This window comes from Maniola jurtina, chromosome 23, assembly GCF_905333055.1.
Source record: "Maniola jurtina chromosome 23, ilManJurt1.1, whole genome shotgun sequence".
NCBI lineage: Eukaryota > Metazoa > Arthropoda > Insecta > Lepidoptera > Nymphalidae > Maniola > Maniola jurtina.
In genome coordinates this window covers 6207334-6222170 of record NC_060051.1, presented here as the reverse complement: position 1 = coordinate 6222170, position 14837 = coordinate 6207334, and the positions used below count along the sequence as shown (strand labels likewise).

Genomic DNA, 14837 nt, shown 5'->3' with positions numbered 1-14837 from the left:
CAACTGTATACAGCTTAAGGGTACGCGCGCACTGTGAAATTTCACCGCGCGATTTTTCCCGCAGAATTCTGTGACATATGGAAATTGTATGAAGAATAAACACACTTAAATGTCACAGCACAGAATTCAGCTGAAAATTTTGGCGGTGAAATCAGTCATAACTGTGTATGTAGTTGTTCTGACTGGATTGGTGTTTATTTGGTATTATTCAATTTACTTACAAAAATCACATTTAAACGGGCTATTCCTCAAAAAACAATAAAATATGTGGGATAATATTCAATATTGCTTAAAGAATAAAATAGATGATGTAAATGTTTAAAAACTCTAAGAAGATTAATATTGAAGGCAGAAACTTTTTGAATTTGATTTCTACAATCATAACCATAGATAGACAGAAAAACACAATCAACCAATTATTAAATCCATAACATGAGTATGGCTTGCAAATTAAATGGTTTCTTCAATGAAGTGATCATAAGTGACTTACAGGCCTTGTGGCGGATAGTGGTCATCTTGGTAGGCTCGGAGGCCTCAGATGGACCGGCCTTGTTGACGGCGATGACGCGGAATTCGTATTCGCTACCCTCGGGCAAGCCTTCCACTTTGCCGGAGGTCGCTGTACCGGGCACCTGTGAAAATAAGTTAGTAAGAGGCATTTTTCAAAAGCTTTATCACCTAGCTGATGCCCGCGACTTCGACTGCGCGAACTTAGATTTTTAAATATGCTGTGGGAACTCTTCGATTTTCCGGGATAAAAAGTAGCCTATACCCATCCAAAAATCATGTCGATCTATTGCTCTGTTGCGACGTGATTGCAGGTCAAACCAACAAACCATTAAACCAACAAACAAACACATTTTCGTATTTATAATATGGGCAGAAATAGGCTTTCTACTGCTTATTTTCGACTGCACGTAAGTCTGCGTGTTCTGCGCCTGATTTCTTTCCAATGTATCAGAATATTCCGATCCTAGGCATTGGACTATGAGAGTGAGGGAACAAAGGTGGTGATATGGCTAATCTTGTAGAGATTAGCAGCAATTCGGTCAGAAATCCATAGTATTTTTGACTTGATTAGGGGAAAAATATATTTGATGGAAAAACGAAAAACTAAAACTATTCAATTGATCTAGGATTAGATTAGAGTTACTTCTGAGGAACATTTGACTTACTAGTTATTACGACCATTTAAACAAAATAACGTTTGCTACATTATAAACAAAATTGTGAAAACGCAACAATCAAAATTTCAATAAAAATTTTAGAAAATTTAGAAGCCAGTCTTAGTAGGTTTCAGAAGAAACAAGATCGAGTTTAGACACTTACTTCTGCAGCATTTTCCCAATCGCCGCCCTTGGGCCTCTTCTGGATGATGTATTTCTGTATGGGAGCACCGCCATCGGATTTGGGCGGTTCCCATTTGATCTCCGCGCTCTGGTTGTCGTGATCTGCTACCTCAACATTTCCGGGCTTGTCAGCGACATCTGTAGGAGAAAAACACAATACTATACATATAAGGCCGATTCACACCAATTGCCTACACGTGACACGTGCATAGTGAAGCGCGTAAACCCCTAACACACCGGGTTAAGCATACGTTCACGCTTTACGCAAGCGGTGTGCCATGTTACATACAGTTTCATACATCACAACGCAATAGTACGCGCTACATCTACGCTTACGCAGCCTGTGTGAACGAGCTATTAATCGTTAGGAATGTTTTTTTCTATACTTAAAGGTTGCATGAGGAGATCACATGTAGTGCCAAAGGCATTTTTTACAATAGGTACCTTAACTTGCTGTAAATATTGTTATAATTTTGTACATTGTAGTCTATTTGTGTAAAGCTGGACATAGCCCGCACAAGACCATATAATGTGGAAATCTCTTAAAGCATTCCATGTCCAGCAGTGGACATGGGTTTTGAAAGTGGTAAAATGCAAGACTAAATGTGGAGTAAAATAAAGATCAAGGTATGACTCAAGGTGGGTTTCAAAACCCAAAACATTAAACTCACGCTTTGGCCCACATACAAAATTCAAAAAGTAGGATTAGACTTTGGACTTTGGACTAAGATTAGAATTTGGACTTACCGAAGGGATTCTTAGCCAATATAGCCTTCTCGGTCTCCAAAGGCTCTGAATCGCCTTCATCGTTGACAGCCGTCACCCTGAACTTGTATTGGTGGCCCGGTTCCAGGCCGGTCACTTCGATTTCTAGCGGTTTCTTGTCACCAGCGACTCTAAAGTGAACAAGAATTTAAGAAATAGTAGGTTGTTTTCGTCAATGAGCGTCATCACCATAGCTTATAGCTTATAAAGTGCTTTCTAAGTTGATAACGTTTGAATTGTGTCCAGAATCTGTGTGTTCCACCGTAGTGCCTAAACTACTATGCCGATTTTGATGAATGAGGTGTCAATTGGTTCGTTGTTGAGGTCCGGGTGGCATAGGCTATAGTTTATGCGAAAAAAATTTACCTAAAGGATGTTACATCAAGAAAGTGGAGGTCTCCAAAAATTTTTTTTGCTATTGTATTTTCCAGATTCAAATTCTTGTTTGATAAAATTCTGCTTATATTCTAGGTTGGTATATCAGGCAGGCGTGACAGGTGTCTTAAGTATTTTTCTGTTCTGTCTTACTCATCACCATGAATTATATACGCCATCAGCCATGTAATACAAAGATAACATATCTATGGCGTAAGTAACGGTAAATGGTATTGGGAAATATAATACCCAAAGATTATAACAGCCCAATAGTAACAGCCTAATAGTTATTAGCAATCTGAAGTGGCAGTGGGCAGGCCTGCATGCCTGTCGTAGAGGCGATGGTCGTTGGAGCCGGAAAGTCCTTGAGTGGAGACCGCGTTTAAGCAAGCGTAGTGTGGGACGCCCACCAGCACGATGGACTGACGATATAAAGCGGCTGGCGGGAAGTGGCTGGATGAGGAAGGCTGAGACCGGGTGTGGTGGCGCTTTTTACGGAAGGCCTAAGTCCAACAGTGGACTCCACAGGCTGATGATGATGATGAAAGATTACAAGCTTTACTAACCTGCCAACACGGACCCATTTGCCAGTAGCAAGGTCCATCTTCTCAAGTTCGTACTCCTTGACAGGAGAACCGCCGTCATCTTCTGGCTTCTCCCATTTCACCTTGCAGCCTTCAGCGTGGATGTCTGTTACTTCCAGCGGACCTAGCGACAAAATGTTGAATGAATGAAAGAATATACTTTTATAGTACACCACAAAATTAGTACACAAAAACACAAAGCACAACAAAATATGGGTAGGTAGGTACAATTTGGCGGCCTTATCGCTACCTAGCGATCTCTTCCAGGCAAATGGTGCAAAGGACATCGCTATAGAGAAAATGTTGTGCATTATAAGATGTTTCCAGAATGATTTTACTAACTGTAAATCTGGATAGGCTGAGAGAAATATAATATGCTAAATTCTTTTGTTTCGTTTATATCATGAGTCAAGAGGACTAGCTATAACCGACAAATATAAATGTTGGTTGGTTGGTTATGGGGATCCACAGGCAAAACTGACCTCAAAGGGCGCCACAAGAGATCCGGTTAAGACAAGCAGTTATCTTCATAGTTTCTCACTTAGACTAAAGAGGTTTCATATGATTTCATGATATATTTTTTTAATTATGGCGTTTGACAGCTCAGTATATGATATTACCTCAAAAGGAAAAACGGAACCCTTATAGGATCACTTTGTTGTCTGTCTGTCTGTCCGTCTGTTGTATGTGTCAAGAAAATCTATAGGATACTTGCCGTTGACCTAGAATCATGAAATTTAGCAGGTAGGTAGGTTTTATAGCACAAGGTATAGTCCCTAGTTGTAATCTAGAGGGAACACCGCCGATGGGAGTTGATTCCACAGTTTGCATGTGCATGGAAAAAAGGATCTGGCACAACGGGCGGTTGATGTGCACCAGGCACCCAGATAGCCAGTTAGCGTAGTTGCGTGGTTTATAGCGTGGTTTATGATCTTACCTTATCAGCTGTGATAGCCTATAGTGGTTAGAACGTCCGGCTCCTAATCGGAGGTCGGGGGTTCGATCCCGGGCACGCACCACTAACTTTTCAGTTATGTGCGTTTTAAGCAATTACATATCACTTGCTTTAACAGTGAAGGAAAACATCGTGAAGAAACCTGCATGCCTGAGAGTTCTCCATGTTCTCAAAGGTGTGTGAAGTCTGCCAATCCGCATTGGGCCAGCGTGGCAGACTATGGCCTAAACCCTTCTCATTCTGAGAGGAGACTCAGTAGTGGGGCGGAATTGGGTTGATCATGATCTTACCTTTAGGCGCGCTAGGCTTGCTCAGCACGGTCAGCTCAACCGTCTCCTCATCAAAGCCGTTGCAGTTCTCAGCGCGGAGCGTGTATTTGCCGGTATCGCGTCGCACCGCGTTCACAATAGTGAAGTCCGTATGGTACTCCACGTTTTCGATCTTGATGCGTTCTGTGTTCACTAGTTTTACGTTCTCGCGCCATGACCTGGTGGAAAATGGTTGAAGAATTTTATAAGTTCTGTGATTCGTGAACTCGAAATGTATTGCTAGAGAAGAAAATTGAGTGTGTTGGAATGAATTTTGAACCACTTGTTGGTTCCATTTTTGTAGGATTTTGCATCGAACATCTATACCCCACTATACAGGCTCGCATTTTCAGTTTCTTTGGCCACATGTCTAGACAACGATATCTCTATTGAACATCTAGTAGTTCAAGGAAGAGTAGAGGGAACCAGAACATGTGTTCTGGTTCCTTCTACTCTATGTTACCTAGATGCTAGGCATGCTAGGATGCTAGAGTGCTAGCTAGATTCTTTATGTTACCCAATTAAGTATGTGGCACGACTATCCTCAATGAACTCGAACACAGTACTAATGAGAATAATATTGATAGTTTGAAAGCCTACGGATCAATACTGCCGCGATAATATCACGATGTCAGGATCACGATACGGTATTGATAGTGTAATACGCGCCATAGTGTAATAGTGTAAACGGGACCCCGTTTACACTATTCGGGTATGGAACCCTAAAAAATAAAATTTCCTTACCACGTGGTCTCCGGTGGAGGTTCACCCGTGACGTCGACGGACCACTTGTGCGTGCGGCCGGCCTTGATGATAATCGATTTGAAGGTGCTGCGTTCGATGCGTGGTTTCACTGTTGAGCACAAAAAGGGAAATTTATTGATTGTAACACTCACTGCTTTTACCCAACTGCGGCGGTCCCTAAGCCCTAATTCACACGAACTTTAAAAAAGCGTTGCGTTAAAACCCGGCGTGCGCTGGAAATGAAACAGTGCGCGATAAAAAAGCGTTGACGTGTGAACAGATACTTGGGAATGCATTTGTTCTATTTGGACGCTTTATTAACAGACGTTAAAAAGCTCTCGTGTAAATGAGGACTAAAGGAGGTCCTTTACGTGTTTGACCTGTATGTATGTATGTAAGTCCGTTGTTATGTCCGCTCGTAAATACTCAATGGCTCAACCAGTTGTGATAAATGATAAGTCATTAGATACGTCTTGAAAGCGCGAGTGTCACTGGGTATCTACATAACAAGCTTTAAAAAAAATGGCGAATTTTATGCACTTTAATGTGTAGGCTTAAAGAGATACAGTGCAAACCACTGTCAGCTTTTTTTTTTGAAAACTTTTTAAATTATGAGATCTTAATGGCCAAGAAAGTATATTCTTCTACCAGTTACGGTGTCTATTAGAAGGTAGATTCTGTCAAATAGAGCCTCAATAGCTCAACCGGTAAAGGAGTGGACTGAAAACCGAAAGGTCGACGGTTCAAACCCCGCCCGTTGCACTATTGTCGTACCTACTCCTAGCACAAGCCTGACGCTTAGTTGGAGAGGAAAGGGGAATATTAGTCATTTAACATGGCTAATATTCTTTTTTTTTTTAAAAAAAAAAAACATGAGTGCTGAATTTACACAGATTCGTTAAGTTAAGTCTAGGTTGGAACTTACAGTTCCTGTGCTTGCAAAGATGGTTCTCGGTGGGTTCTGAGGCATCACCAACACCAGCTTTGTTGTATGCCTTCACACGGAACTGGTAGATCATTTTCTCCTTTAAGCCTTCCACTTTGGCTTCAGTCTTAGTGTCTTCTGTCTTGAGCATCTGTTTTAAAAATTATATAACATACTTAGTTGGTTTTTTGTGGTAGTAGCAGAGATAACAAAGTGGTTAGCATTGTAAGTAACCGCTGAGTTTCTTGCTGGTTCCTCTCAGTAGGAATGGCATTCTGAACCAGTGGTAAATTATTTTGACAATTCTAAAGTACTTATCAAAGTTCATTTGAATCAAAATATATTCTATTCTATTCTAAAGCTGTTTATGTTGTTGTTTTTTGTTTGAAAGGTGGCTTGTTCGAGAGTGTTTTTAGCTATAATCCAAGAAAATCGATTCAGCCATTTGAAAGTTATCAGCTCCTTTCTAGTTACTGTAACCATCACTTGTGGAGGTGTTATAATTTTTTTATTTACACTTGTACTTACTTGAACCCAGTCAGCGGTGAACTTGTCTTTCATTTCAATGACGTAGCCCAATACTGGACGTCCACCGTTGTCAGTGGGCGCTTCCCACTGTAGTGTGACTGACATGTTGTCGTAGTCTACGATGTTGGGCTTGCCTGGAGCCTTTGGTGGGTCTGGAAATAAGAAAAATCACACTAATCACACTAATATTATAAAGGCGAAAGTTTGTGTGTATGTGTGTGTATGTTTGTTACTCCTTCACGCAAAAACTACAGGACGGATTGGGCTGAAATTTAGAATGGAGATAGATTATACCCTTGATTAGCACTTAGGCTACTTTTTATTACCGGAAAATCAAAGAGTTCCCACCTACATCGATGCGAACGAAGTTGCAGGCATCAGCTAGTCACACTTCACACTAATATTATAAAGGTGAAAGTTTGTATGTGTGTGTGTGTGTGTGTGTGTGTGTGTGTGTGTGTGTGTGTGTGTGTTTGTTACTCTTTCACGCAAAAACCACTGGACGGATTTGGCTGAAATTCGGAATGGAGATGGATAATATCCTGGATTAGCACATAGGCTACTTTTTATCCCGGAAAATCAAAGAGTTCCCCCAAAACCTACATCCATGCGAATGAAGTTGCGGGCATCAGCTAGTCACACTTCACACTAATATTATAAAGGTGAAAGTTTGTATGTGTATGTGTGTGTGTGTATGTTTGTTACTCTTTCACGCAATAACTACTGAATGGATTTGGCTGATATTTGGAATAGAGATAGATAATATCCTGGATTAGCACATAGGCTACTTTTTATCCCGGAAAATCAAAGAGTTCCCACGGGATTGTTGAAAATCCTACATCCACGCGAACGAAGTCGCGGGCATCAGCTAGTAGTTAAATAAATATCTTAATATTCTTCTGAAAAACCTCTAAACTATAATATCCATCCGTTTATTATCTTTTGCTCTACTGACGTTTGGCCTAGAGATAGTTTACATCTTTTTTTTTTTTTAATTATATAGACTAGCGCTTGGCTGCAATCAGACCTGCTAGCAAGTGATGATGCAGCCTAAGATGGAGCGCGCTTGCCTAGAAGTTGCCTACCTATCTCTTGGATACATAGGTAGGATTTTATCCTGGAGAATCAAAGAATTGAAATCCACGTGAACGAAGTTGCGGGCATCAGCTACGTCTAACCTATACTAATATTATAGAAAGAAAAGATCTGTTTGCTTGCGATCGATAAACTCTGAAACTACTGAACGGATTTTAATAATTCTTTTACCATTAGAAAGCCACTTTATCCAGAAGAAACATAGGCTATAATTACATATGTACCGCGGTCGAAGTCACGGGCTAAACTATGCAATGATGATGCGCGAAAAGTAAAGTTATAACACTGTTTACCAATTAGAATCGTTAAATCTCATCTTGAACCTTGCTTACCGTTTAATTATATGCATTTTACTCCACGTTTTCCTACACAAACTTATCTTAAAAATCATAATAAAAGAGCGAATTATATAAAATTATTATAGGTATTTTCTTTGTAAACAAAGCCACATGAAAATGACAGTTGACACTGAAAATTAAAATTGACATCAAATGTCATTTGTCAATGTCATTTTCACCGCGTTTCGTTTTTGCAAGTGCTTCCGCAGTACAAAGAGCCATAGAAAAGAAAAGAAGTGCTTCATTTCCGTGCATTTACATTTTCGCCTTTACGGCCCGGCTCGCTACTCGCCACTCGCTCTACATGGCATGCATAATTTCGCCACTGTGCGATATCAAGAGGAGACTGAAGACTTTGTGAACAGCTAGCACCCTGGCAGGTAGCACCATTAGTGGCGCTCTCTTGTGCAACCTAAATACCGCTTTCACATAACTGCTAAACATTTAAAAGTTAAAAGGCATATTATTGTAAATTGTACATTTGAAAAGAGCAACCGCCGAGTTTCTTGCTGGTTCTTCTCGGTAGGAACAGCATTCCGAACCAGTGGTAGATTATTTTGACGATTCAAAAGCACTTGTAAAAGTTTAATTGAATAAAAATAATTTGAATTTGAATTTGAATTTGAGTTGTTCATTTTAAGGCTTATTAAGTTTAAGTTAATTTTCCCATACAAATACCTGCTTGACAATCAAGTTTTATAATTTTTGTTTCGGTCTAATCACAAATGGCTGGTTAGCGACTGCAGTCCCATTGGACTAAGAGAGTGAGGGAATAGAGAATGCACCTGAGACCACACACACACTTGCGCACTATAGTTTATTCTGCAAAGTTGACCAGACTCTGGCCGCTATAGTTAGTTTAAATTCGGTTGGGAGAAAAATTATAATCTGTCATGGAAGTACATACCGTATGGATTCTTAGCGACGATGAATCCATCGGTCTCCAAAGGTTCGGACTCGCCCTCCTTGTTGACAGCTCGCACCCTGAACTTGTACTTGTGGTTCGGCGTCAGGCCCTTGACCGTAAATTCGGTGGGCTCAGCTCCACATTCGCCGCATGGTACCCAGTTGCCAGTATCCTAGAAACAAGTTCCATTATCATTTATCAGTTACAACTATTATCGCCTGGGCTTTTGGTAGGTATCCCGATTCCCACACAACCGGACTTTTCCACCGACTTTTAATGGGACGTTTCACTAAAAATAACTATACAAGACTAACCGGGCTGCTAAGTGCTTACCTAGGTAGGTCTACTTCAATAGTAAAACTTTGTAACTTTTAATTTAAAATGCCTTTTTTATGCAAGACTTCGTTCTCAAAACGTCCAAGCCTTAGAGCCCGTTTTGGCGCACACCGCCAAAAACACAAAATGTTAAAATGTCTATGTGTTGCCATAGAGTAAATTCACTGTGTTCATATTATTAATACCTAATTGATAGAAGTGGTAAAGGATACCAGCGTATTGCGGGTAAGTGGTATCCAAAGTAGTTTAATAACTAACCATGTCCATTTTCTCGAGTGTGTAACCAGTGATGTCAGAACCCTGGAACTCGTCAGGTTTCTTCCACTTGATTGTTGCCTTCTCGGCGCGGACGTCAACAACCTCAATCGGACCGTTCGGACGGTTAGGTTTATCTGAGAAAAACAAAACGTACCTATTATTCGGCATGATCTAACAAAAATATCGTTAATGCTATAGCAAATGCATTTTTAGGCTAGAATGGTCGTTGACATGCGCTGTATTGCTATTAAAGGCCGATTCACACCAATTGCGTACACGTGACACGTGCGTAGTGACGCGAGTAAACCCCTAACACACCGGGTTACGCTTACGTCCACGCTTTACGCAAGCGCTGTACCATGTTTCATACAGTTCCATACATTACAACACAATGGTACGCGCTACGTCTACGCACACGCAACGCTTACACAGCCTGTGTGAACGAGCTATAAATCATGATTTTTACTTTGAGAGCTATTTAAACAGTTTGAAAAGTCGAGAGAAACTCTATCCAAAAATCTTACCTAAAACAACTACATCAGCAATGCTTTCGCAAGTGCCAGATGAGTTCGTAAGGATCAGCTTATATTTCCCGCTGTCGGGCCTGGTGGTTCTTCGAACGGTCAGGACGGTGTTCTTTTCATACTTGTCAATAGTGATGCGGTCCCCATCATCATGGACTTCCTATATGAACCCAAAGACGTTAGACAGGGAATACAAGATTCTGATGAGTTCAATGATCGAAATACCTGTGATAAAGTTCTAAATGTTTTTGTCCACGCAATCGGCGCACTCGACCGACTCGTTTACTTTGTAATACATAATTACATTTCTACCCACTTTGTTTTATATAATATCGCAATGTTAAATGAATAAGATACTCATCAATTTGTTTCTTTCTCATGTAAGTCAATTGTTAAAAATTCTTAGTGAGAATAAAGTTCTTTAACCATAAATGGTGAGGTCGAATATTCTAATAAATAATAAGTTCCACGCTGGTCATTACACGGTACTGGTACAAGTTCTACATGAATCTCAATGCTAAACTAAGTAAATTGACAAGCGAAAGGGAACATTGTAAAAATCACTTATTTTAAACCGATGTTTGTGATCGATATTATAACCAATTTTTAAAATTGACAAAAACTCTTGCACTATTGATTTAAATTATGTTTTAGCAAGAGTACCATTAACATAGTGACTACGGGAGCTGTGGCTGTGTGCTCGACCGTAGCAATAGGGAAATTTCCCTCCGAGCTTGTGTTGTGCTCGGTAGCGCCAGCTGGGCCGACGGTTATGCGTTGAAACTTCTATATATAGTGCAATTTGGTAAACGCTCTGTCAATGCGATTGAAAGTTGCGTGTTTCTCCTTGAGTTTCCAATTAAGCTACCCGTGCTGCCATCTAGGCCGTAGGTCGTGAGTTATAAGGCTGGGGTTCGTGTTTCGAGCGTTGTTGATTGATTGAGTTTAGAAGCAACGTCTTCTTGCGAATGTGGCAACCGCTACAATAGCAAGTAATTATCATTACGGTGGTGGTATATTATGTATCAGTTATTGAAACCAAAGATCATAACGATACGAGAACTCATTTGAACAAGGTATTTCGACCAATAAACAAAGTAACACAACATCAAGTGCTTAGTTATACAGTGCAGACATTGAATAATGTTAGACAGTAAAATAATGTGTTGAAAGTTTATAATTTTGAAGTTCAGAATTCAGATAGAGTTAACACAAATTCGACGGTGCTTTGTACATTTTTGACCGTTTGAGTGTCCTGCTTTTTTATAAGTGAGACAGTGAAAACATAAAATACATAAATATAATAAAAAAAAATTAAGAGGGCTCTCTCCGTCACTCGTTTCATGCAATCGTAGTTCCAATTTCATTTGAATATTAAGCAACCAAAGTCCATGAAATTTTGCAGACACATTCTAGAAACTAATATCTGTGTCTGTGGTGTTTTAGATTTTTCTAAAAATATGTAGTTTTAAAATTACAGGGGCTCAAAGATTTGTAAGTAAATTTTTAAGACCGCGTTACTTTGAAACCGAATATTTTAACGGAAATCTGGAAAACCACAGACATAGATATTAGTTTCTAGAATATGTCTGCAAAATTTCATGGACTTTGGTTGCTTAATATTCAAATGAAATTGGAACTAAGATTGTATGAAACGAGTGACGGAGAGAGCCCTGTTAAGATGCATTTGAACGAGATAACATAAATAAATATATTTAATAATTTGTCTATGTAATCATGCGAATAATATATTGTGTGTAATGTACATGAACATGAAGAGTAGGTATTCTGTAATATAATGTTAAGTTTCTCGCCTTAATGCATCCGTAGAAATAATTTTCATTATCAAATACACCAAAAGCTTTACAGTATTCGGCACGAAAGTTGAAAACTGCAACAGTTGAAGCAGTTTCAACTATCGTGAAAAGATCTGTAAGAACATTGTCATCAACAATGTGAACAATCGCATCTATTGCGTCTTTAATGCAATCATGTTTTACAGAAACATAAACTCCAGTGAGTTCAATTTCATAGTTTGCATACACGACAATAATATATACTATTTTACTACTGTATTCAAAAATGGAGTCAATGTCCTTGAAACTAGTAGACTAAAGAAGCAATGCTAATGTATTCTGTAAAACATAATAAGGCGAAATTACAACATGTATAGTGTAATAGTGTTAGCCACATAATAGAAGTGTAGAACAGAGTAGAATATATGAGTTACAAATTTTAGAACATTATGACATTTAATTTCACCCATCCTGACCTTTTCTGTGTACGCCTTTCCACGTCTCTTTTATTGGGACAAAAATAAAAAAACATTAATTATATACTTAGGGTCATCCCTTTATGAATCGTTAACATCTTAAACAGAGGTATCTTCAATTCTTTAAACATCTTCGATCTAAGTTTTGATGAGTTTGCAGTATATCAGTGAGCTCTGTAGTATCATTATATTTGTGTAGTAATTTAAGTAAAGTATAAAGAAGTGTAATTACCTCTTCTCCTTGCATCCATTTAACTTCGGGTTCAGGCTCTCCGCCATACTTTATGTCAAAGCTGATTACCTGACCCTTCTTGATGATCATACTTTGTAATCCTTCACCCACGATGTAAGGTTTAACTGAAAAAATCATTTATAACTGAGCATTTCCATATTACACAATTATTAAGTCCATTTAAGTTTTAACGATTATATTTATCAATTACTGGCAAGTATATAAAACTGTAATTTGAAACACTCGCAAATTAACTTCAATGTAAATCCATGAAATCAATTTATCATTGATATCACGCAAGAGTTACGATGAGTAATATTTATGCAAAAATTATACTTTTCACTTATTTAGAACCAGTTGCCACTTTTTTATTCTTACCGAATCTGCACTTAGCAATAATAGGTTTGGTTGCGTCACTAGGTTCACCAGGACCAGCTTTGTTAATCGCGCGAACCCTGAATTCGTATGTGCCTCCTTCTTTGAGTCCATCCTGGGTTGCAGAGAGAGCGTCTCCAGGTACTTCTACACCTTTTACCCAGTCTTTGCCGAATTTCTCCTGCAAAGATTTATTGGTTATTATGGTCGCAACTTTTCATGGTAGCCTTCTTATAATTGTAACGTTGTAGAAGTGTACCTTGTATTCAATGACATATCCAGTAATTGGTGCACCACCATCATTGTCTGGCTTTTGCCATTTAAGATCTGCATGATCTTTGTCCCAATCTGTAAGCTCTACACTCTTTGGCTTCGATGGCTCATCTGGAAGAATTTATTTTACTATATAAACCCACTGCACTATTATCCCAAGAGAACTCCTGCTATAATGTGATTAATGGAAAGGAGTCGCGATCTTCAGCTTGAAGGAATACGACTTCAAAGAAGAAAAGAAAGAAATTCATTTGTCATAAGGAAAGTCCAGTATTAGTACAACTTTTACATTTTCGATTTCTTATACCCTTTTTTAAAGTACACTTACCCCATGGATCCTTTGCTAAAACAGGTTTAGCAAAAAGTCCAGGCTCACTGGAGCCAATCTTGTTAACGGCACGAATCCTAAATTTATAAGTCTTCTTGGGGATGAGATCTTCTACCTTATATTTTGTAGGTTCACCGTGTGCTACCTCAGCTACACCATCCCAAGCAGCTTTGAGTGAGAGATCCTAATTGAGTGAGATAGAATCATTAGAACTGCACTTATTATCTTTGTTGAGTTTTGCTCATATTATTTTTTATTATCGAGTATATTTACCTGTCTTTCAATAACGTATTTGATGATTGGTGAACCACCATTATCTTGAGGTGTTTTCCATGCAACTACACAAGATGTCTGGAATACTTCTGTAACCTCAACATCCTGAGGTACTGAGGGCACACTCTGCATAATGATGGTAACATCTTTAGAGTCTTCTCCCTGGGCATTCGAAAGCTTAATCTGGTATTTGCCAGAAGCTTCTCTTGTAGGTTTCTTGATCTTGAATAGAATCTTCTCTTGTTCAACTACTGCCTCAATTTCTTTATTAGGCAGAATTTTACCATCTTTGATTAATTTAGCCTCAATCGGTGTTTGTCGCGTGCCAAAAACTGAAATTACGATTTTATTAAATTATTTATATTAATTGGTTTGCATTTGTCTAGATTTTAAACCTTTCAAGGCAAAATAAAAGTCCTTTAAGAAATGTATATAAATAAGTCAATCTTGTAAGCTAGGTTTATGGTAGCTACTATAAACTTACTTTTATAAGGCACTTCGATGACAAATGGATGTCCAGCTGGACCATTAAATTCATCGGGACATTCGATCTGAGGCTTGGACTCGCCCTTTTTCACTGTTAGCTTACAAGAAGAAGTTAGCTCGCCAGATTGACAAAGGATTTCACCTTCGTCTTCCATTTCTAGCTTGTTAAAGATCAGTTGGTGTTTACCTCCGCCCAGGTTCTTGATTTCAACCCTATTAGTAAGATAATATGATTAATGATGAAATTACCTTCACAAAATTTAAACTGGTTAAAATGAGCAAAATAATTGCTTAAGTATATTCTTTCTTGGATAGAAAACCTGCATTCAAAAATTCCAAAAATTCCAAAAAGCTATTGAAAACTTTCTATCATAATTCTTTACCTCTCATTGGGCACAACTGGTTCCCCGTTGAATGACCAAACCGCTTCAGCGGTCTGATCCTGCAGTTCAATTTCGAGTACGACCTTATCCCTTTCCACTGCCTCTGTATCCTTCAACTTCTTGTTGAAGCGATTAGAGTCTGCAAAATAAATTATTTGATAAAATTTAAACTAACTATCTCATTGAACGTTTAGCAGTAGCTTTAGTTTTTTTGTATGTTCAAA

General features: G+C 38.8%; 1 protein-coding gene across 39 annotated transcripts in view; it reads right to left on the bottom strand.

Moving 5' to 3' along the window:
- Positions 1-14837, bottom strand: part of LOC123877268 (twitchin) — a 166470-nt gene that overhangs the window by 73190 nt on the left and 78443 nt on the right. For 28 of the 39 annotated variants that reach the window (XM_045923837.1, XM_045923836.1, XM_045923840.1 and 25 more), the window contains 19 exons: positions 14614-14752; positions 14229-14443; positions 13745-14076; positions 13472-13655; positions 13130-13254; positions 12874-13051; positions 12496-12620; positions 12264-12290; positions 9992-10151; positions 9468-9601; positions 8874-9045; positions 6534-6685; positions 6006-6156; positions 5081-5189; positions 4319-4515; positions 3056-3197; positions 2097-2245; positions 1330-1487; positions 491-632 (listed from right to left, as the gene is read on the bottom strand). In XM_045923837.1, coding sequence (XP_045779793.1) covers positions 491-632; positions 1330-1487; positions 2097-2245; positions 3056-3197; positions 4319-4515; positions 5081-5189; positions 6006-6156; positions 6534-6685; positions 8874-9045; positions 9468-9601; positions 9992-10151; positions 12264-12290; positions 12496-12620; positions 12874-13051; positions 13130-13254; positions 13472-13655; positions 13745-14076; positions 14229-14443; positions 14614-14752 — 2991 coding nt within the window. The remainder of the gene's footprint in view (positions 1-490; positions 633-1329; positions 1488-2096; positions 2246-3055; positions 3198-4318; positions 4516-5080; positions 5190-6005; positions 6157-6533; positions 6686-8873; positions 9046-9467; positions 9602-9991; positions 10152-12263; positions 12291-12495; positions 12621-12873; positions 13052-13129; positions 13255-13471; positions 13656-13744; positions 14077-14228; positions 14444-14613; positions 14753-14837) is intronic. The other 11 variants (XM_045923838.1, XM_045923845.1, XM_045923855.1 and 8 more) reach the window with 2 other exon arrangements.